At 38.7% G+C, this 24,717-nt stretch overlaps 1 protein-coding gene across 1 annotated transcript in view; it reads left to right on the plus strand.

The window, feature by feature from the left end:
- The window catches only part of LOC149783739 (uncharacterized), a 44,644-nt gene extending 37,506 nt beyond the window's left edge, over window positions 1-7,138 (plus strand). Inside the window, exon 4 of the mRNA XM_089932896.1 lies at window positions 3,402-7,138. Within this exon, the coding sequence (XP_089789022.1) occupies window positions 3,402-4,382 (981 nt within the window). The 3' untranslated portion in view covers window positions 4,383-7,138. The remainder of the gene's footprint in view (window positions 1-3,401) is intronic.
- Window positions 7,139-24,717: the final 17,579 nt, after the last annotated feature.

Here is a 24,717-nt window from a genome sequence, read left to right on the forward strand (position 1 = left end):
TATTCTTCTTTCTTCTCGAATGAATAGGATCGTTTCATCTTGAGTGCAAAACGTCAAATGACTCAAGTTTAAACACCATAGACTAATTTATAGTCATGGCAGACCAGCGTATATAAAAGGGTGTGTGTCTTGTCCTTTCACTATTCATTTCACTCTCAAGCCGAGCACAACGATGGAAGAGACTAACCAAATCGAACGTTTCGTCATAGCTTTGCGAGGGGTCATTAGAAAATTCTCTTCAGACCAGCCTACGGACTACTCTCCTTCCTTTCGAGATAAAAGTCAAGATACTTGCTATATCTGCCAGAAGAAAGGGCATTGGTCTTCAGAGTGTCCAGACCGTCAAAAAAGAAGAAAAACAAGGGCTAAAAAAGACAAAAGACAAGATACCTGTTATTATTGCAAAGAAAAAGGACATTGGTCTCCAGATTGCCCAAAAAAGAAACAAAAGGAGTCAGAAGAAAAAAGGAATTCTTCAGAAGAAGAGAGGGATTCTTCGGAAGAAGAGAGGGATTTTTCAGAGGAAGAAAGCAGACAGGTGAAGAAAAAGAAACAGGAGAAGAAAAGAAGAAGGGAAGAAAGCGAGGAGGAAGAAGAGGAAAAGAGTGTGACGGTGAAGAAATTTAAAAAACAGAGAGACTAAACAAGGAGAAAGAAGAAGTCTATGAACTTTTTATTAAAGTGTTGTGAATTGTGAATTGGATTGTAACAATGCATAAAAGAATAAATTAATGATATAAGGTAAGTGTCTTTGAGTTGTGATTTTAAAATAAGATGCTACACTCACGCACTCATACAAAGACACGTACTATAGGGGTAAAATGGGTTGGTTTATTTCTTTTTCGAATTATTGGCAAATTGAAATTGTATTTCTTTTCGAGAAATGTGGGTGGCCCTGAAAAGGGCCTTTCTTCTTTTTGGTGTAGGGGTGAGTTCAAGCAATCAACTTTAACTGCCTTAAGCCTTTGCCACGGCCAAGGCCTACTTCTGGACTGCGTAATGCTGATGATGATGATTGGGTTGAAATCACTAAGGGTGGCACGGTAGGCTTAGTCACAGGGTTGACGTGTTTAGCACGGGAAGGTCGTATTCTCTTCGGTCGTAATAAAGAAGTCTGATACATTTGTTTCAGACTCCTTAACTCCGCTAAAATGTCCAACAGTACCGTGACCGTTTGATTTTCACCCTCTTGTTTCTTTGCTGCTGCTACTTCTTCTTGCTGTTGTTGCTGTTGTTTTTTTCTTACCTCTTCTTCTTGATGTTGTTGCTGTAGTAGAAAAGCTTGTTCCGCTTCCTTTTGTCGTTGTATAAATTTCTCCAATCTTCTTTCTGTCTCTGTCTAAAATTCTCCACTTGCGGTAATGAAGAAGGTAACGAAGGTTCCGGAACAAATTCTTGCGAGGTAAGAAAATCCACAAAATCCCAATTCACCTCTTCTGAAAGTAAGTCCGGGTTCCCTTGGGCAGTCTCCCCTGTTGGTGCACCCCAATGGATCGTTTTCTGAATTTCCGTCACGTTGAATCACTGTCGCATAGATTGACTGCACACAAGCGCTAGCGAATCTATATAGACCAACAGCCGTCACAGACTACTCTCTTCTGATTGGATGCGGGCTGACTGAATTTTGTAACGCGTGTTCGGATTGGTGAATGAACTCAATCCGTTTCAATCCTTCCTCTACCTATAAATAAGCGCAGTTCACTGCATTGATTCACCTGTTCTCGTCGCTTCAAGATGTGGACCACAGTCGAATCATCCACCCTTGTGTCTTCCATGATGTTCAGGACGGACATGCTCATGTATGTCCGATCCAAGTGGACCGTTGTCCACAGGACAAACACCAGTCTGTAGATACGTAGGATCTACGTAGAAAGACAAGGATGCCTCAAAAGAGTGCTGATTTACGGGCCAACAGTGAGACGCAGCCTAAGGACAAGAAGAAGACCAATGCGGTGCCCTTTATGTTAATGGATACATTAACATAAACCCAAAGGCCCTTTTCAGGGCCAGCCATATTTCTCGAAAAGAGAATGATTTTTCAATTGCCTACACCTTTTTTAAATTTAAAAAAAAAAAAAATCCCATATTCAATTCCCCTTGTCCCTAAACAAGCCCAAACTCTATTCCCCATGTTAAATTCCCCTTGTACGTAAAGTGACCCACGATTTATTCCCATGTTAATTCCCATTGTACGTAATCTGACCCACGATTTTTTGCCTTGTTAAATTTCCATTGTACGTAATCTGACCCAGGGGTCTCTGTAATGCTAATTTCCATTGTACGTAATGTATCCCTATTTACTACTATTAGTACAACTTGACTAAATTTGACTAAGTACGGGCTGGCGTTCTTGGGAGTGCACGATAGCCATGGCTTGGCTTGCCGAATTTCATGCCCATTTGCCTCTTTTGGACATCGTATAACGGCAGAGATGTGGAACTAATTCCAACAGACGTTACATGCTGCTTGGGTCAACACATAGTACAGTCAATAAGGGACTGAAACCAACTCTTTGTTGACCTGAGGATGTGTTGGGCCCATTCCCACTCAAGAAAACCCTTCATTGAGGCCATTAGGGACATACAGTCATACGACCTGACGGCTAAATTGGCAGTGTTCCTTGCGCACATAAACGCCTGGGGGATGTTGCACTAATTCATTGCCCCAGGAATATTTAGCATTCCGCTGTGCGGGAATAAACCCGTCGCACATGCCCTTTGGGGCTCACGCGACGTAAAACCAAGTAATCAATCAATCAATAAATGATTTTTTTTTTCCTTCAGTTCTTCTGATGAATGGTTCCAGATCATAAATATATCATCTAAAAATCTAAACCAAAGATGGATTAAACTTTTCGTTTTGAAGAAAATCTGTGCAGTACATAAGAGTTATTGCCCCTGACAAATCAACCCAACGAACATGAAAGTATCAATAGCACATAATAAAAAACGAAACTAAAATAAAATAAGCAATATCAGTATAGAATTAATTGAAGTTAATGGAAATAAAAATATAGCAGTTATAAAAGTAAGTAGAATTTGTGTTTTAACCTTTGTTCCGGTATTATCTATTTTTGTACCGGTATTTTCGTTTGTTAGTTTCAATTTGTTCCGGTAAATAGACTGACCCTATATAAGTGTAATGCTTGTGTCGAATGTTTCGCTGATAATGGTCACCAAAATGTACACTGTCATATAAGTGCTTGAAATGAACCATTTAAATGTGAAGTATGTAATGATATTTATAGCTTAGGATGGAGTCTGAATAATCACATGATGGGACATGTAGGAGAAAAAACCTTTAATGTGTGATTTTGTATTTATTAAACTTTTGTAACAGTGGAGATTTGAATGAGAACGATTGACGTAGGAAGTATCATACTCAGTATGTGAAAAAAAATGTTTAATCTAAAGAATAAGCACACGAGGACACATACTGGAAAGAAACTAATTAAGTGTGAAGTATGTGATAAAATGTTTAGTCACAGTGGAAATCTACAGAAACACATGAGGATACATACTGGAGAAAAACCATTTAAGTGTGATGTATGTGATAAGAAGTTTAGTCAAAAAGGAAATCTGAAAAGTCACATGATGATACATACTGGAGAGAAACAATTTATGTGTGAAGTATGTAATAAAATGCTGAGTCGAGGTGAACATGTAAAGATTCACATGAGGACGCACACTGGAGAGAAACCATTTAAGTGTGAAGTATGTGGTAAAAGTTTTACTCACAGTGGCTCTCTGAATGAGCACATGAGGATACATACTGGAGAAAAACCATATAAGTGTGAAGTATGTGGGAAACGTTTTACTCACAATAAATCTCTGAACGAGCACATGAGGATACATACTGGAGAAAAACCATTTAAGTGTGATGTATGTGATAAGATGTTTAGTCAAAAAGGAAGTCTGAAAAGTCACATGATTATACATACTGGAGAGAAACTATTTAAGTGTGAAGTATGTAATAAAATGCTGTCTCGAGGTGAACATGTCAAGATTCACATGATGATACATACTGGAGAAAAACCACATAAGTGTGAAGTATGTGGTAAAAGTTTTACTTACAGTAAAATTCTGAATGAGCACATGAGGATACACACTGGAGGAAACTCTTTTATGTGTGAAATATGTGCTGAAAGGTTTAGTCAGATTGGAGATTTGAATAAACACATGATAATACATACTGGAGAAAAAAAATTTAAATGTGCAGAATGTGACAGAATGTTTGGTCAGGGTGGACAGCTAATATTGCACATGAGAATGCATACTGCAGGAAAACAATTTAAGTGTGAAATGTGTTCTGAAAGGTTTAGTCAGATTGAAGATTTGAATAAACACATGATGATACATACTGGAGAAAACATTTCAATGTAATGTTTAGTCAGGGTGGATAGCACATAAGAATGCATTTACCTATGAAATATGTGGTTGAAGGTTAAATGAAAATATATCTTTGTATGGACACATGACGATACATACTTGAGAAAAATACTGTGTAATATATAATATATGGTATAGTCCGGATAAAAGCATTCAAGTGTGAAGTATGTAATAACATTTTTAGTCAGGACAGACATCTAATGAGGCATATGACAATACATACTGCAGAAAAACCATTACAATGTGAAGTATGTAATACAGTTTTGAATTGTGATGAGGATGTAATATATAATAAAGTCTTCACTTGAGGTGGAGATGTACCAAATCACATGAGGACACATACAAGAGAAAACCATTTCAATGTGAAATATATAATAAAGTCTTCACTTGAGGTGGAAATGTAACAAATCACATGAGGACACATACAAGAGAAAACCATTTAAATGTGAAGTATATAAAAAGGTTTTCACTTGAGGTGGAGATTTAACAAATCACATGAGGACAATCAGGAGAAAAAAACATGTAAGATTGAAGAAAGTGTTAGTAAAAGCAACCTCACAATTCACCAAAAACTTGTCCAACTCCACAATTAACATGATGTGAATGAAAAAAACACCCAAAACCACAAGAAAAATTGGAGACTATACTAATTTGTAGAAACAGAAAACAAATTATACTGCATTGCACGTGTAGACCCGGTGAAAATGAGACAGAGGCCAAAAATCTTACTGGATTCATCACCAGTGCTGGTTATCAAGTCAAAGCAGACCCACTCAATATGTTCCAAATGACTCAATGTGAAGTAAGCAATGGACCATAAGTGCTATGCATATCAATGGAGATGAAGAAAATAATGTATACAATACATTATTAATATTTGTACCTGTATTTGTTGTTGAATTTATTAGCAATTACTTGTTGCTACAATGATAGCAATCTATTCTATTTCTTCTTGACATGTTTTTTCAATTCTCCATTTTTATAAATCATGTGAAGTAAATAATGGACCATCAATGTCATATCTATCAAATAGGATTTAAAAAAAAGAAGTTAAACATGCAAACAACATTGCAAGCAATGAGCAACTGAAAATACCACATCAATCACTATAATCAATTGCATGGTTCTATCTAAGTACCGTGTTATAGTGGTGTCGCACTTCAAAATCTTATGAAGCAGTAGTTATAAAACATAAAATAAAATGTATCAATGTTCAGCTTCTGAGATTCCACTAAATTGTCTTTTGTGTATTTTCAAACAGTGTACTAATACAATAAGCATAATACAAGTAATGCTTGCCACCTGTCTCATAGGTAATTACATAATACAAGTAATGCTTGCAACCTGTCTCATAGGTAATTACATAATACAAGTAATGCTTGCAACCTGTGTTGTAGAGAACTAAATATTTCTAAAACTTTACAGAGATATTTACACAAAACCAGTTCATAAATTGTAACAGTAGAAATGTGTAACCATTTATCGTCAGTAGACAAGTGGTTCAGTTTAAACATCCATGGTTAATGTTGGCCAATATTGCCATTTCCTGTGTGATACATTGTTCTGCCTTTGCGTGCTTTCTTTGCCCAGGATTGCATTTTGTGTCTACTTTTGGCTGGATGCATTGGAATTATTTCTTTATTTTGCATTACATTTTTTGTTTATATTCATAGATATTCCTGCCAAACTTGTATAAATTAATGTCATGCATGAAAGACTGTTTTATTGTTATCATTAAATTTCAAGCAGTGACATCAAGAGGAATGACATGTGATAATATGTGTATGTGATAAAGGGTTTATTGTATGTAGAGATTCAGCAATCATATGAGGATACATACTGGAGAGAAACTAGTTAAGTTTGAAGATTGTAATAAAACGTTTAGTCAGCGTAATGAAAAAATCCACATGAGGGTACATACTGGAGAGAAACCATTAAAGTGAGAAAATAGATGTTTAGTGAAAGCAGGCATATGGTGAGACACATGATACATGATAATACACTCCCATACTGGAGAAAAAACTAAGTGTGAAAAATGTATAGAATGTTTAATGGGGGGAATCTAATAATGCATATGAGGATGCACACTGCAGAAACACTACTTAAATGTGAAATATGCGATAAAATGTTTGGCAAACATAAAGACCTAATTAGGCATCTTATGATGCATAATAAATCCTGTACAGAATTCTCATACTGAATCCTATAATATAGGATCCTACAAGATTCCTACAGGATTCCTAGAGGTTCTATGACCCAGTAGTAGGGCATTCCTAGGAAAAGAAATTCCTATAATTTAGCCTAGTACCATTTTCCTCGACAACTAGGTAAATGTTCAATAGGAATTTAATAGGAAGAGAAGGTTATTGACAGTTAATCAGTCATTTAAGTCATTCTTATCTTCAGTTACAAAATGTGTCACTTGGAATCTTGACTGCTGTAAATTTTCATTTCAGAAATATTGAATTAAAAGCTAATACCATGTATCTAACGGAAGTATAGTAACAACACCATTCTGTGTTAATTTGATCATTTGTATTTTTGTTAAGCCATTCTAACATTAAATTCAGGTAAAGACATTTATTGCAGCATGATCCTTAGATGGATATAATATGACTCTTACAATAACAGTTCTTCCAGCACGTGACCATAGTGACTGTAGACATCTCTAGAAAACTATTTCAGTTGTATGTCAATATCTATGAAATTGTAATAATTTTTTTGACATATTAATAAATATGAAAAATATTTTCTTTGATTTATTTATGTAATTTACATGATGGTATCAGATCTTGCACATTACCTTTTTGCTACTTTATTTCTTTACAAATTTGTAGTGATAAAAATGATTAAATGTAATAAAAGGGAAATAAAACAAGTACGTGAAACAGATCTTAAAATGGAGATGAAATGACAATCTCTAATAGAGATGTCTGATTAAAAATTATTTCCTCATTAACCATGTTATTGTTATAGTTAACAATTATTAACAAGCAAGAACCTGTAGAAAGATAAGATCACTAATCCTACATATGGTTTGTGATGTCTCTGGTTATAAGAAACAGTGCTATAAAAAGACGAATAAAAATTAGCTGATTGATCAAATTTAATTGCCACTTTGGCAATAAGTCTCACGTGTTTGGCTTGCAAGACAAAAACTATTTACAAGATTTTTCTGATTCCTACTCAAGTTGAATGTGATCTGTTGCTTGACCTTTAATTCTGCATAGCATATTGTTTGATAATTGTGTACAACTGTCAGCCGACTGTACTGTAATTAATTTATCCAAAGGTTTCATAGTCTCTTTCTACAACATCTGCAATTATGGAAATGAACTATTATGGCATATCTGTCCAAGAACACACTTTCTTTTCATACTCCATAAAGGAACTGCTTTTAGGGAGGTTGCTATGGTGATCAGTAACACATGTTGAGAAATTTTCCTTTGAGCACTGAAACCTGAAGCAAACACTACAATGACAGGGTCTGCATGGTCATTTAAGGTTATTAAAAGTCATTGAAAAATAAACACCTGAACTCAAGACCTTGAAAGTCATTGATATTTCACTTAGGTCATTGAAAGTCTCAGAATTTTAGAGATTTTGCTTTAAAAAAAACCATATTATTATGGAAAATTTTACTTTTGAGTCATTTATTTTGCATTGTATGATGATTGGAAGTATGGTTCCATTTTCCATTATATGCTAGCATTTGTTGTCACTACCATTATTGTAATCCACAGGTAGTAATCAGATATAATTCACCAGGCCCCTTTCACGTCTGATTGATAATTTCTACTTACATGCTAGAACAGGCTTGATGGCCAGTTCCAGTAATTGGAAACCTTTGGATACTCTGGTCTTATCCTTAAAGTGCCTAATTTCATCATATAATTTCTCAAAATGAATCTTGGAAAATCTTGGGAATACATTTCAGCATGTTATTGGTTATGAACATTTCGTTTTAAAACAAAAGTTGCAGGCTTGAATGATTTTCTTGGCTATCAAAGGCAAAGGTCTAAAAGAATAAAAACTGAATTAATCCCTACTTGAATGAATCAGCTAACAGCGTTTGACCTGTTGAATGCCAGGGATAATGTTATGTCCATATTATAAATTAACACATGCACTCTTTTACTTAACTGAGTTTTACTGGCATGTTTATCATGCAAAAAGCATTCTGTAATAGAAATAAACAAGTTTTACAAATGTGTTTAAAGTATGATACTATGTTTTACCTAGAAAATCCAAAATGGTGGAATCCCAGTGTGGATAAGCAAACTGAAGTTCAACATGCAGTTGACTGGATTTTATAGGGTGGAAATGTCCCTCGTTGCTGTCTTGGTCTGGACTGAAATCAAAGGCCTATAAAATCGTCGTACGAAAGGCCGTGACTGCTGTTAGTCCCTGACTGTCCCGTGGCTTCATAAAAGGGACAGGTACAATTTCAAGTAATTCTTCTGGGCAAAGTTAGGTTTGAAGGGTCTGATACACAAGATTTTGCCATCGCAACTGACTTCGATCTTGGACACTTTATAGTGCTTAAACTCGAAAGGATTGGTAGTGACAGCTCCATTGAGGGCTTTGTTGCTGATACCAATGATTAAACATTTAGGTAACTATCCTTGAAACAGATGATCTTCGATCTTGAATTGAAGTTCAGCGGCAATGGTGAAGGTTTTCACTTACACGCATCGTATAGGATACTTGGCGGTCATTCTGCTCAAAGTGTTGCTGATGTCATTTCCCACTTTAGGTAACACTTCCACGTGTTGGACGTACAGTCTAGCTTCTTACATGATGGTTTTATACTCGTTGGTATAAGCCATGAAATGGAAAACGTTACAAATGTGGTTCAGTCTCAGCTGGATATCCACCCCGTTCCGCAAATAATTTCATGCAGTCACAACTTCAAATGCTAGTGATCTGTCAGTTCTAAAATACATCCTTGCAGGATTTTCTTTTGATGGTCATAAAAACCCACATTGTGAGGATCGTCATCCGCTGTCAGGACTGTGTTGTTAAGCTTGTCCATGGCTGCTGTGTCAGGTTTCCATACCATACAGGCATCTATATGAGTGTTCTTGGCCTCTTTTCCGTTCATCAAGAGATTTTCCAGGTAGGTCCGGTAAGGGTAAGTATCCATGCTGCTGCTGTCGAGTTTGTTATTACAAATCCTCCTTGCTGAAGAAGGAATGCATAAAATTGTTGACAGGAGCTACTCTAGCACCCGCTCCCGGAGCGATCTCTTCCGTTTTGATCTTTTTGACTTTCAGATACAAGTAACTGCCAGTCAGATTGATGTAATCTTCGGGATAACCATTGATTTCAAACTCTATGAGGCCCGTGGTCGTCAAAGAGGAGACGGGATGAAATTATACTCATTGGGATTCTTGCATCGTCATCACAGTGGGTGGCATGGTAAACAGATCCAGTTCCGACTTGGAACAATTGCAAGACTCTCGATGTATCATTTTGTTTTCTCTGTGATTTAATAATCAAAAACGTCCAATTCTCGGACGGTTATTCTCTTCTTCAGTCTAGATCCAGGAGTATGAAGGCCTCTGGAGGGGTGTCTTCGTCGTCTCTTTCTACCTTGTCTTTTGTTGTGGCGCTAGGGAAACATAAATGCCTGACTCTGTAGTGTCCAGGGCATTTATAGGAGTTTCTCGTTGGCCTAAAATCTCTTTGCCAATTTAAAGCAAGATATTTTTGCCTGCTTTCAACAAGGCTTTTGGATTTTGTTTGTCAATGATGCCATTTTGTAGAAATTCTTTTTCGTGCGTCAAAGATGAATCTTTCAAGGCTTTCAATCCTCGTGTCCCATTGCTTTCAAAACGGTGGCCACTGAGCGAAACGCCGATATGTCCTAAGCAATGTCCTCGCTGTCGAGCGACTCCTCGGTACACTGGTTACATGACTTCAAATCGTTAGAGAATCGTTTTCAAAAATGGAGTTTCACTGTGACCTTACCTTTAGGTGAATGGAATATTTTGTCCAAGATCTCCTTTTATAGCAATATTGACTATTGTCGAAATATGATTTATTGATGAGTAAATAATGAGAATCTACAAAATAGGTGTTTCCACCTTACTCGTTATTAGCCCCGGCAGAATCCACTTTGAAAGGAATGACACGCAGTAACGGTAGGAAGGTGTGTCTCACCACGTTGTACTCCACTATATCGGAATAAACAAAGATCAAATTTAATCCTTCGTTCAGTTCTACAGAGGAATTAAAATACCTCTCAAAAGTCCAGTTGTTGGTGATGGGGGGCATAAGTGGGCCCTTGGCGATCTTGAGGTCTCCACCGTATATGTCAAACAATTCAGGACAAAATGTAAAGGACAACTTTTTCGCATCCGAAAATGTAATCAGCAGGCAACGAGCCACTTTAAGGTACTCGAGGGTGACACTACGTTTGGTTTTATCCAAGGTTTCACCAAATAGCGCATTGAATCTGACTTCAATCATGTCCACCAGATGCTGGCCGTTAAAAGAATAGCCTGCAGGGATTCTCAACAGATAGATGTACCGTGGAGTTTCGGGGGATACTTGTCGTTTCATAAAGGCATCTACAGGTTCGTTTTTGTTCAAGTATTGATGCACAAGGTCGTTCAGAACTTCGATCTCAAAAGTGTTTTGATTTTCAGTGAGGTTTTTGATTTGTGTAGGGTGAATCGTTTCCAACAAAACCACTTCCCAATGGGCTTCTTGATCCAATTAGATGACCTGATGTAATATGGCCGTGAAACAGCACAAAGTATTGAGGAGAACTACATCCATGGAACTGTCACTGGGTAACGTTAAGTAATATTAGTTATTCATAATTCCAGAATTCTGCTATCCGAGGTGTCACTGGCGGTAAGAAGAGTGTCCACAAGAGGATTGCTATGGTTGTTTGGAAGAGTGACTGACGTTGTCTGCAAGACTCCTGTTGTGTCGGTTACAGCGTTTCAGGGAAGGATTGCGGTGAAGGTAACCGACGCAGCTGCTCAATAAAATGGTCCACAATTGTTTGTTTCCTTGTTGCAAACTCACATTGGTAATGTCAGCACCGATGACACGATACCCCACAAAAGTTTGACAGAAAAAGACTATTTGCGTTTTAGGCACACGTCCTCTACACAACAACAACAAATGTTTGCTTTTGTAGATCTTGAAGAGAAGAACTGGGTGAATGAGTGCTCTCTGTGGTGGTTGAGGTTGTGTTGTAGGGCATGATGGTCACTTCTTTTTATAGTCGATGACCTGCAAAGCGTCGATCAAAGAGTCGGAACTGGGAGGATATCGTTTCCAACGTACATTGACTTCTTTGACACGACGTTTTTCTACTTTAATGTTCTTTGATCGATAATAATTTCGGTATTGTACACTTTCTCTTCTTTTTTGGTGTCGCGTTGTAACTCGGGCAAGTAAAACGTTCCGTTTAACACTTCTCCGTGCATGTCGTCTCGTTTATAGAGGACATGATGACAGCCACGCACTCGTCCAGTGACATGAAACAATTCGTTGGTCCAGTTGGGTAAGCAACCTTTGTCGAACGTGCATTTGGTTTTGCCAATGTGCACCCAATCTCTCGTCGTCAGCTCTCCACCTTTCTTGTGGGTATCCTCAGTCAGAGACGTACCAAACAAGCGCTCAAAGACGGTAACTTCGCTGTCGGGAGTCACTTCTTGGGGGTAGGGACATCCAATGCTCCGATGGTAAGATTGGTTGTACGCTTTGACCAGGTACAGTAAGATGTCGATGAAATTGAGAGTTTTGATGCGCAAAATATTTCCTCAAACGTTCTTTCAAGGTGGGTTGAAAAGGTTCCACTATGCTGGCTTTGGTTTCGAGATTCTCGGTGTGAAAAAATGAATGTCACCTCTCTTCAGTTCTCTTTGGAAAGCTTGGTTCAGTAAGTCGGTGCCTTTATCAGATTGCAATCGAAGAAGGTGACGACCGCTTTTTGTCAACACCAGTAGGAGGGCTTGCACTAACTCAGTGCTCGATTTGAACGTCAATGGTACAACCCAAGAAACTTTGTAAAATATTTGTAGCCACAACTGTAGGTGGCCAAATGAGAGACATTGGCTAAATCCGCCTGCCATTGATGATCGATGCCCTCCACTCCGGTGCGATTTCTGGAAAACTTCCGTCGAATAGGTTTGTTTAAGGTGGACGTGGCTTGTTCTTGTGAACATCATTACACTTGAGGTAAATGGACATTTTTTCAGTTGGGTTTTGTCAGCACGATACAATTTCTGAACTCCATAACCCGCAGGATGGGATCGATCGTAGTAAATGCTGGCTAACACATTCTCTATTTTTTTATAAAAAATATGTCACCCACTCTTCGCTGGAGGTTACATTGGATGGGGTGACATGGCGGTTTGGAAACGGCTTTACGTGTCCGACGTGCCACGGGAGTAGAAGTCGAGGGTAGTGGTGGTGGTGGTAATGATATGGCTTTGGTCTTGTTTTCGTTTTTCATGTCTGGTTTCCATTCTTTCTATTTTACTTACGTCGAAGAATGAGTGGACATCATCTCTTTAACCCCAGCTTTAAGTTCTTCTCATTGAGGTTTGAGGGAAGGGGTCAACAAGGACGCTGAAATCTTATGTGGGATGGGAGCTGCTGACGGTCTTTGAAAAACTTCTCGTACGTCTTCTTCATCTAGAAACCGTGTGGCTGTATCTGTCTTGAGCACTGACGGTGATGGTGATGGACCGTTCATCAAGGTCTTAAACTCTTTCAGTGTTGATCGAGCTGTTTTGTCAAAAGCTTTCTGGTGAAATTGTTGAAGTCGCTACAACACTTGATTGTACCATTACTAATTTCCCGTTTCTGAAAAATCGCTGAGATCCATCAGTGATTGCAATTCGTGTTGTAACTGGGACATCTCAGTCATATGAAGATTGGGAGATAAATGCGGGGTCCGTTCTTGCCAACAATGAAATTCCATCCATCGTTTGTAAGGCACTAAAATCGGTTTTCGTCCTTCCATCGGATTCCAAGGTCACGTCTGAGATCTTTTGGGCTCAGAGGTCCATTTTATCCTCTTGGTCCTTTTTTTTTATCTTGCTTCCATGAGTAGTCCCCCACCCCCAGCGTTGTTCCTGATACTCATTTCAGCAAGGATCCTAACAACATGGGCAAACTTTCTCCGCATGTTACCAACATCTTTTTCTTTTGACAGATGGCTGTTTTTGTGTGGACCTTTCGGCGAAGAACGTGTCATTGCTTGGATAAGCTATCTTTCCGATGTTGAGACAAAGGTATCGTGCCTTTCAAGATATTCAAGCAAAATTCGTATACGGTATCGACGATGTCTTTGGAGACGATTTGAATGAGTTGTTTTCTCGTGGGTTGATTTGCTTTTGAAAGGACGTACAACAGGTCCTATTGTTTGGCTAAACGAAGAGATAGTCCTTTCCTTTTATTTCCTTTAGGGCAGAAAAGAATGACTTCTGGAGGGTGACATCTTTGTTGGTTCCGGATCACAAAATCACCGATATCCATCACTTGCGTCAGGTCTTTTTATAGTGGAATGCATCTTAACTAATTATCTCTACGTCATATTAACTTGATGACAGGCATCACTCGACGTGGAGTGGTTCGCAACGGACTAAATCGGGACAGTTCTTGCTTTGATGAGACCAGTAAACTCGGCACCATACCCAATCTCTCTTGAACTTTGATTTTGGGGCAGGTTCTTTGTGGGCAGATGCCACAGCAGCTAGAGAGGTGGATGGTGTCGCCTCTGGAGGAGAAGGTCCTGGAGACACGGGTTTCCATTTCTTCACCAAATGGGGAAGAACAGGATTTATCTCTAATGCTTTTAAACAAGATCACATAGTGAGCATTGAGACTGGTGATGCGACGGGCTTTACTTTGTTGAAACAAATTGTGGGAGATGTACATGACACATGCGTGAAACAGTTTAAATTCTTCTTCGTCTTCTCCTATTATGTCGACGAAGTTGACCAGATGAATTTGACTGGGATCAGACACGATGCCGTCGTCTTCGTCAGGAATGCCTTCAACAAACACGATTGACTTTCTCGTAGGAGGCTGCACACAGCTTGGCACTCTATGTAACACCACGCGATACATTGAGGTGGACGGTCAATGAAATTACGTTTATGTTTGATAAAATGTTTGAGTAAGTCGGTTTTGTCTTAACCGCTAGGTCCAGCAGTTAAGTTTTTGTCGATAACCGTGAAAGTGGAGGAAGAGATAGCCGTGGCAGTAGAGGTAGCCATAGTGCAGGGAATGTCACTTTTGAAACTAACATTGACAAGTTGTTACACTTTTCAGGACACGTTTATTTCAAAAAAATTAAAATGCAACACGAAAGTCAAGAATGCATAAAAGCGAAAGGGTTAAATATGTCGATAAAACACACTTTACAAACGATCAAATTGGAATATAAACACGTCATTGTACAACATGTTTGGTAACAAAAATGAGGTGTCCAATAGTCAGTTTGTCATGTTCTTAGAGTCTCTGCACCACTGGGCACAGTCACAGAGGAGCTCTCCAGGAATGGTCTTTCGAAGATGCCCATGTGTATGCCAGTCTGGTAGTCACAATGAACTATCAGTCTTGGAGGTTTTCCTTTTTTATATGCTGACCATTATCGATGTGTCCGTAAGGTAAAGTGAAGTGGTAAGGGAAGTCACACTTGCTTGCGGTACACGATTTGATACAGTTTTTCTAAAGGTCGATTGACAATTTGGAGTTTAGAAAAATGTATAATATTGTGAAGCTCTTAGGTATTCACATTAAAATGTTCATCCTCTCCAGGTTCCAAGGCTTATTTCAATACCTCAAAGTTCACCACTTGACTGGTGCGATAATTAAGAGTCAATCCTTTCACTTTACACTCGGTGTAGTCTTCTCCTGCGGGTCCCGGTATTTGTAGCCGTACTTTTTGTCACCGCCACTAGCAAAGCTTAGAATCTTGTCCTTAGGGTGCTCCTCCGTCCAATCTCATAAACGGTCTACTTCGATGTTAGGATTGCTACTGTTTTCAGCACGCGATAGGCTATACATGGCGACCAGTATTAATGGTGGAGGAAGAACATGGGGAAACCCACCGGAAAGTTTCGCCGACCCAGGAGAAGCTACTGGCAAGCTTTCTCACATACCCACACTGGCTGAATGTGAGACTCAAACTGGCGCAGACAGAGGTGAGATGGCAGTGATCCGTAATAGAGCGCTTTAGACCACACGGCCACTCGATGCCCCTCGATGTTAGGGTGAGGTTGACCCAGGCGATCGATGTAGACGGAACTGTCCATGTCAAAACACAGCACACCATCTCCTAACAGCGATAAAGCTTCTTACACTTTTAACCAAGTTCTTCGTAATTAACTAAGATCAAGTTTTCACAAAGTATGTCCATGTGTTTCGTGGTTTTAGGTTTGTTGTAAATCATCTGGAAGTCGTGGGAAGGATAGGAAAAATACTCTGTCTTGGGTAAACACGGTAGTTGTGCCATTTGGCCCCACAAAAAAATTAACATCGATGTGATCTAACGGCATGCCCTCCTGCTCCAAGCATTTCTCTTTGAAGGATATCCGCTGGTTTGGTTCGGTTTCAAAAAGGCATACACATATTGTGCGAAAATGCCGTTCTGTGGCTCGTCACCCTTGTGGTATTGTTCTCTGTTGGGAAAGTGGTACATGTCGTATCATTTTGCCAATAGGTATCCCAGGTCCAGAGCTTTCAACAATTCCACGCTGACCCACGTTCTTGTCATGGTATGTTCTTCATGGGTGTGCTTACAAGGTTGGTCTTGGTTGCACGTTTCGGCACAAGTGAAACATCAGTGTGTGTTACTCTCCCTTACCAAAAAGCTTATCCATTAACAAAAATGTGCGTATGCATTTTTTGTTTTTCCGCTTAACAGAAAAACCTTTGTCTCTGCTAAATGTGTTTGTTTTGTGAGAATGTGGAGTAGAGTGACTCAAACCACTAACTCTTTTGCTGAGGCGATTGTGGGTAATAGTGTGTTTTGCAGATAAAAGAAATCTTCTCCACAGTGTATTGATAGTACAGGTAAATAACGTAGATTTTGTTAGTTTGTGTTTTGTTTAGCACTCTCAACACAATGTATTATTCGGTAGGTGATTCTATGTCTATAAACGTATATGTCCTGCCCCACCAGGCGTTTTAATTTATTTTTCCACTCACTGTTTTGCCTGATTGAGGTCAGCCACTTGCAACATTGTTGCCAACATCCAGTACCATGACTTTACCCAACCTGTTCCATCCCTATTGTTCCTATACAGACCCAACCTTTTGTCTATGTAAATCTTGTCCGTAAACGTTCCATGAGGGTCTTATCTACGTAATTTCCATTGGCCATAAAATATCCCATTCCTGTTCAATTTCCCCTTGTCCATAGAAGGTCTCAATCCATTGTCACTTAACATTCCCTATGTTCAATTACCCTTGTCCATAGATTATCCCACCCATGTTAAATTCCCCTTATCCTTCTATAGTCCCACCCATGTTAAATTTCCCCTGGTCCGTATATTGTCCCAGGTGTTTTGTAATGGTAATTCCCCTTGTCCATATAAATCTTGTCCGTGAATTGTCCCACGGTGCTTTGTAATGGTAATTCCCATTGTCCGTGAATCACCATGAAAAGTTATAATGCTTAGTGGGGCGGGATATATCACTTTATGTAACACCTGGCAGAGTGGGACATATACTTTTATATAACGCCTGGCGGAGCGGGACATACAACTTTATATAATGCTTTGTGGACATTGTTGCCAAAGTCTAGTACCTTGACATTATCATTCTTATTGTCCCTATAAAAACCAAACCTATATTAAATTCCCATTGTCCCCAGAGTGGATATAAAATTTCCCATGTAAAATTCCCATTGTCCCCAGAGTGGATATAAAATTCCCCATGTTAAATTCCCCTTGAGGTTAGAGTGGATATACCCCTATTTAACATCAAGGTCCCATTGAGGATAGTGTGCCCCAATCCCATGTTGCTATGTTCAATTCCCCATTCACTTTTTATTTGAAAATCTGAATTTAAAACTTTTTATAGAGGTTGTTGTTGCTGTTGTGGGGTTTAACGCCATTTTTCAGCACATGATAGGCTATACATGGCGGCCAGTATTAATGGTGGAGGAAGAAACTGGGAAAACCCCAGGAAGAACCACCGACCCACGATAAGCTACTGACACGCTTTCTCACATACCCACATTGGCCGAATCCTAGACTCGAACCCATGCAGACAGAGGTGAGATGGCAGTGATCCATAACGGAGAGCGCTTTGGACTACTCGGGGCCCCCTTTTCATAGAGGTCTTTCAAGAGTTAATTTATGTATAAAAAGAACACACGTTTTCTTAATTCTTGTGTACTGATGGTTTCATAGATTCTAAAAGGGCTGGAGGGTTGTGTACTTCTAAAAACCTATATTTTGGCTTAATAAAGTGGAAGAGGGCTACACACAGTGCTGGATTAAGGCTTAGGAAGCTTGTGGCACTTCAGCTTCTGGGAGGGAGCATGGTTGGACAAACCATTAATCTTGGTTATAAACAAATTTGGGAGTTTAACTGGAGGAGGGAGTGGGGTAAATTCAGGGCCCATTGTTTTAATATCCATGGCAACAAATGAGAACACAAACGATATGCACCCTCTTCATCAAGTCCTGGCAACACATGTATTTCTCTTCAAAATAAGATCAGCTGAGCCCATTGCAATCCCTTGATCCATCAAAATTATTTGATATAATACTTTTGTTCTCTTTAATATCTTTTATCATTTTATAAATGCAAAAAGAGTTTGAAAACAAAATTTTATTATAATTTAGGCTTTCCTTATTTGCTGCTAGTGGGATCAAATATCAAACTAATACAAGAGAATCATTTTAACTCATTCAGCCCAGGAGATATTTGCATTTTTGCCCTTTTTCTTGCTGATTGGACTCATCATTGGTGTAAACAATTTGGGTCTCAGTTTTTCTTCTGTATTATATTATGATGTAATGAGAGTAGAAAGTCCAGATTATTTGTAGTCCTACATCTGTGTAATACCACCCATAGTATCATTCATTTCAACATTAGGGTCAAATTAATTAGGATCAATTACCAAACTTCTATTGTTAATTATGTGACCATAATTTGAGCTGTTAACCCATTTTATCCTGTTTTACCAATTTCAACTGCAGTGCCTGATTCCTGAGAACCAATTCTAACTACATTGTGGTAAAACGGAGCATGATACAGCAGCAGGGGGGATTTTCTCGATGCTCCTGTTCAGCGTAATGGTTTGTTTCATCAACAAGTTTTTTCCAAATTATCCCAAAGTAAGTCAAAATAATGTTGTGCACTGACTTCGTCTAGGTGTTGAACAGTTGCCCCTTCTATCAATTTAAATCGTGGATGCAACCGAGGTGAAAAATCATCATGTACCCATTCTTCTTGAATGCCTTCAAAGCAGCTTCATTCTCTGAATCACTGTTGACAAATGCATGAAGCCATGCAACATCTCTTTCATCAACTTGAATCAATTCTAGCCGATCATTTAAGCCAATGTTATCATCAGAATCATCCAAATCGTCAACTTCAATATCGCTACCCCTGCTATCAATATCAATGTTTACACAGGGTTCATATTGAACTCTGATAAATTCAAAGACTTTCCCCAAACTTTCAAAGACCATAAACATAGATTTTAAAGACATCTTTTCGCTAACATTTTGTATACAGGTTATATGAGAAAACAATGATTGCAAAATGCTACAATACTGTTCAATGATGAAATTCAAAGTATAATTTCCTAAAATGGCTTGATAATAATCTGGAAGATAGGTTAACATTCATTGTTATTTTAGAAATATGTAACTTATGCATCAGATTTAATACAAAATAAACTATTCTCTTATAAGACATCAGCACTGCTTTAAATGCATTATTATAGTTGCTATTTTTTCTCTTGAATTATTTTGGAAAGAAAAACCACCAATTTCATTTTTTCCTTTGCTCTTTACCTAAGAGCACTTGAATCTGTTACTAGCACAACGAGTCCTTTTAACTCTGCTTTTTCTTCCTTCTGAACTGAGAAAGCATGTAGGCTGGTAATGTCAGCTTCAAGATGTAGCTTTTTGTCTTTAAGTTCTTCCATTTAATCCATGGCTCACTCCTGTTTCTTTCCTTTTCTGATTTTCTCCTCTTCTGCTTTCTTCTTATCCAGAAAGGCATGGTACTAATGTCTTGCAGAGGAGGCATATGTCATCATTTCATTGCTAATGATGATTTCCAAAGGTTCACCTGCTTTTCTCATTGTGTCAATGATTAGCCTTTAAGCTCTGAGACTTTCTCTGCTGAGGTCCTCAACATTTACCTGTCTGTTGACAGAAAATCCTTCACCACTGTTGCACATGTGACAGCAACAACATTTTCTGGAGAACATTCCAAAGATCAATGTATTCCTTTCTTTTGGAAAGGACAGAATAAAACACTTCATCAAGGCTGTCATCTGTTCTATTGAAGCATTTCAAGGGATGATTGTCCGATTGGATAACTTCATCCACTAATTTTCTATACTGAGTCAATATTAAATCACATAGGGACTCTACTTCTCTTCCTGCCTCACACATAAATCATAACAGTATTTAGTTACTGTGTTCTAATTTGCATCTTACCTTTGGCATGACTTGTAAGAGCTCCTTCTCCATCGAAGCCAAGTTGATAGTCTTTTTACACAATGTACAAAACGCCTTTGGTTTACAAGTTTTATTATTTTCAGCAATACATGTACCTTGTTTTTCTCTTCTTCAAGCCATATATCATTGAAAGAGCAAAGACCTGACATTTTTAAACAGAAGGTGAAACAAAACCGATGATGCAAATTGACTGAACAAATTTTGAATCTTCGAGCGTGTGTTACTTTCGCACACTATCTACAGAGAATGAGCACTTGTTCAATGTAGCCAAAATTCAATTGGCTGAACAGTCCTTTTAAAAAAAATCGTGAATTAGTGTAATGAACATTTTGATTGGCCAAAGCTGATGAGCTCGTCCAATCAAAAGAAAGAAGCCAGTAAAACGGACTACATCTGAATCTAACTAGTTATGGTGCTGACTTCTTTGATGAATGGTATAACCGGCTTGCTTTGGATGGCCAAACAAATGTTTGCTTGTTATTGTGGTAGTAATGAAACTAAAAGAAAGAAACCAGGAAAACGCGCCAAAAGTCTGACCATACATCCCTATTTGTTTGTACCCTGCTACCGACTTCAATAACGAAAACGTTTAATGTGATAAAAAAGCACAGAACTATGTCAGTTGAATCATTGATTTATAATTTATAGCCTGACTGACTTTGACCAGAATGGCACTAATACTGGCATCCCCAGCACATTTCATGCTTGGGTACCGCCGTCAAATTTTTTTACTGATTATGTATATTATGCATGATTCTAATCTTTACAAGTCACTTTGACTTAGCCGATTGGTTTAATTTTTGGGATATTGTAAGTACACTATGTACACAAAAATTTTAAAAAAACACATTATTGGTATTTTTATGTCCATTAGTACAACTGGACTTGATTTGAAATAAGTTCGGGCTAGCGTTTCAGGAAGTACACAATGTCCATGGCTGGCTTGTCGAGCACCTTTCCTCCTTTACCACGCTCGATTTCGTATAGAAGTGGCAAGATGTGGAACGATTTCCACTTGCCACAAGACCAGGTGTCCTAATGTGACGTCATAGCTGCCGACCAATGGCAGCTGGCGTTACATACTGCTTGGGTTGACACCTGGGGCGGCTCAATGCAATGCAGCTGAAATACATGAGTGTGGGTTTGCAGTATTCCTACTCATGACTTGGCCTTACAACTAGTTTGTTTGGGCACATCACTACTGTCCACAAACTAACGGCCCAATCAAAAAGTACTCTATGAGTACATAAATGCCTGAGGGGTGCGGCACCATTCCTCCCCTCAGGAGTAATCAATAAGTGCACCGTGTGCGAACACCACTATAATTCAAGTCAACAACAAACAACAAAATCGTTCGCACCATTCTAAGGAATATAAAAAGAAGATGGAAGTGTCCCAACTGTTTAATGATTTAAGGCATGTTTATTTTTGGATGGTGGATGGTGAATATGGAGTTGAAAGGATTGAAAGAGATTGGAGGTTAAGAACAAGTGTGCACTACGTGAACGAACTAAAATTAGCCAGGGAGATGATAGAGGGATTAATTGAAGAAGAAGTGAAGAGATTGATAGGGCTAATAAATCCCCCTTATGTCAGATTGGGGACATTAAAAGAGGCAATGGAGAAGGTAGAAGAAGTAAGAAGGTTTTTGGAAGAGATAAAAAAAAGGTCAGAGTGTCCCTTTGTCAAAAGGAGTGTTGAAAGATTGAAAAAAGGGGAAGAAAATATGAGAAAGGTGATAGATGAAAAAGTGAGAAAATAAAGGACAGGTGGGCAAAAGATAGAAAAGAAGAAGAAAATAGAAAGAAAAAGGAAGAACTAGAGAAACTGAACGCTAACTGGATGAAAATCCAACAGAAGTTGCGAGCCATGGGTCACCCGGACTCGATACCGGAAAATGAAAAGAAGAAGAAGAAGAAAGGAATGATGGAAAAAATAAGGGGATGGATAAAGAAGTTGAGGAGTTAGAAGAAGAAGAAACCCAAAGGCCCTTTTCAGGGCCACTCCAATTTCTCGAAAAGAGATCTACTTTCAATTGCCTACCCCATTTTTTATTTTTATTTTTATTTATTTTTTTATTTTTAAAAAAATAAATCCCATGTTAATTTCCCCTTGTCGCTATACAGTCCCAAAATATATTCCCATGTTAATTTCCCTTGTCGCTATGCAGTCCCAAAATATATTCCCATGTTAATTTCCCTAGTCGCTATATAGTCCCAAAATATATTTCCCATGTTAATTTCCCTTGTCGCTATATAGTCCCAGGGGTTTTCGTAATGTTAAATTTCCCATTGTCGCTATATGGTCCCAGGGGGGTCTGTAATGCTAATTCCCATTGTCGCCAGGGTATCCCACTTAACTACTCGAGTGGCACTATGGTGTCAGAATCCTCACACAATTCTATAAAGGGGCATTCAGGAACTACCCAGTCCAGCAGCTAGCAGAAGGAGCTAACTACATTTCTACGCTACACAGCAACCATTTACTCCACGAAATTACCTGAGAAGAAAAAGAACTGCGGTGAAATGTAAAGAAGCAGAAGAAAATTGGGGAACTTTTGCTTGAAAAGCCTTCTAAGGGCTACCAATATTGCCTCTTATCCAGGGAACCATTTTGGCTTGGTATTCCGTTTCGATGAAAATAGTATGTACACTAACTTGATCTTTCAATCCACCACTTCAAAATTCAAACCTTTGATGGCCTAACCTTTTATATGTCGCTCAGACATATTAGTTTTTAACAATGTGTAGGGCATTTACATTGTACACTATGTATTAGAATTATTCCGATTGTTAGGACGTAATAAAATTGTACAACTTGTTTCGATTTGACCCAATTGCACAGGTGGCTAACACATCACTGGCATTTTTTATTATCCATTAGTAGTAGTAAATAGGGATACATTACGTACAATGGAAATTAGCATTACAGAGACCCCTGGGTCAGATTACGTACAATGGAAATTTAACATGGCAAAAAATCGTGGGTCAGATTACGTACAATGGGAATTAACATGGGAATAAATCGTGGGTCACTTTACGTACAAGGGGAATTTAACATGGGGAATAGAGTTTGGGATTGTTTAGGGACAAGGGGAATTGAATATGGGATTTTTTTTTTATTTAAAAAAATTTAAAAAAGGGGTAGGCAATTGAAAAGTCATTCTCTTTTCGAGAAATATGGCTGGCCCTGAAAAGGGCCTTTGGCTTTCTTCTGCTTCTTCTTCTATTTCCTCCATTTCCTCATCCAGCCCCTAATCTTTCCCCAAATTCCTTTGTTCATCCTCTTTTCTTTTTCAGGTAACCAGTCTGGGTGACCCATAGCCCTGAACTTCTCTTGTATCTTGATCCAATTGTTGTTGAGTTTGTCAAAGGCCTCTTTTTTCTTTAAGTTTTCCTTATCCTTTCGTTCTTTATTCCATTTGTCTTTGATCTTCTTTACTTCTTCCTCCATTACTTTTCTCATAAGTTGTTCCGATTTCTTAAGCTGGTCTAGGCCTTTTTTGACAAAGGACCACTCTGTCCATTCCATTACGTCTTCCAAAAAGCACATTACTTCTATCTCATTATCCATGGCTTCCTTTAAGTGACCAATCTTAACATACTCTGGATCTATAAAGCCTCTTAGTCTTTTTACTTCTTCTTCTATCATCTCTTTCACCAGATCCATAGCTAATTTCAGGTTGGTCACTTGTCTTCTGACAAAATCTCGGGTAACTTCATGCTTCCATTCTCGTTCAATCCTTTCCACAGCATAAGCTCCATCCACCATCCAATACCAAATGTCCTTCAACTGGTTAAACAATTCTGTTACAGCTACCATCTTCCTTGTCTTTATTCCGTAGAATGGTTCCAACGACGAACGTGGTGGGTTCTTATACTGAAAGCGCGGACGTGATGGAAAACATCCCCCTAGAAACATAAAATTGATCTTACCTAGATCATGACCGAACAACGCGCGGACGTGAAGGAAAACATCCCCATACTTTCTCATTTCATATAATAAAACCCAAACTATACTCTCCACATACGCTAAGAAACAATAAAGGAACCCATAATCTACTATTCACACCATCTTCCTTGAACAGTTACTAACACTAACACATGCACTCGCACTATAAAAAAAGAGTTAGTGTTTATATTTACACTACTCTACCTACACACACACACACCCACACATTGGCAAATGGATCGTTATTTCTTTTCTAGAGTATTGGGGTAGCCCTGAAAAGGGCTGTTTTTTTGTTTGGAACTTCATGGACACCTGGTTAATGGTGGCACCTTCCAGGCCTGGCGCCGCATACACATCTTGTCCCCCAGTTGCTTTTTACTTTTTTGGGGGAGAGAGCAGAGGCAGGATATGTGGCTTCAGAATCCCAATTTTCGCTCTCTGGGATTCTGAAATTTCTTTTTCTCTCCTTTTCCTCCTCTTCTTTGTATCTTCTCTCCTCCTCTTCTTTGTATCTTCTCTCCTCTTCTTTGTATCTTCTCTCCTCCTCTTCTTTGTTTCTTCTTTCCTCCTCCTCTCTCATCCTGCCCTCTTCCACAATGGCCTCCGCGGCCAGTTCGTTCAACAGACGCCTGGCATATTCCAGATGCACATGAAGTTCCAACAGTTTCGCCAGTCTCGTGTTCATTCTGGTG

Source organism: Sinohyriopsis cumingii, chromosome 14, assembly GCF_028554795.1.
Source record: "Sinohyriopsis cumingii isolate HCF-2022 chromosome 14, ASM2855479v2, whole genome shotgun sequence".
NCBI lineage: Eukaryota > Metazoa > Mollusca > Bivalvia > Unionida > Unionidae > Sinohyriopsis > Sinohyriopsis cumingii.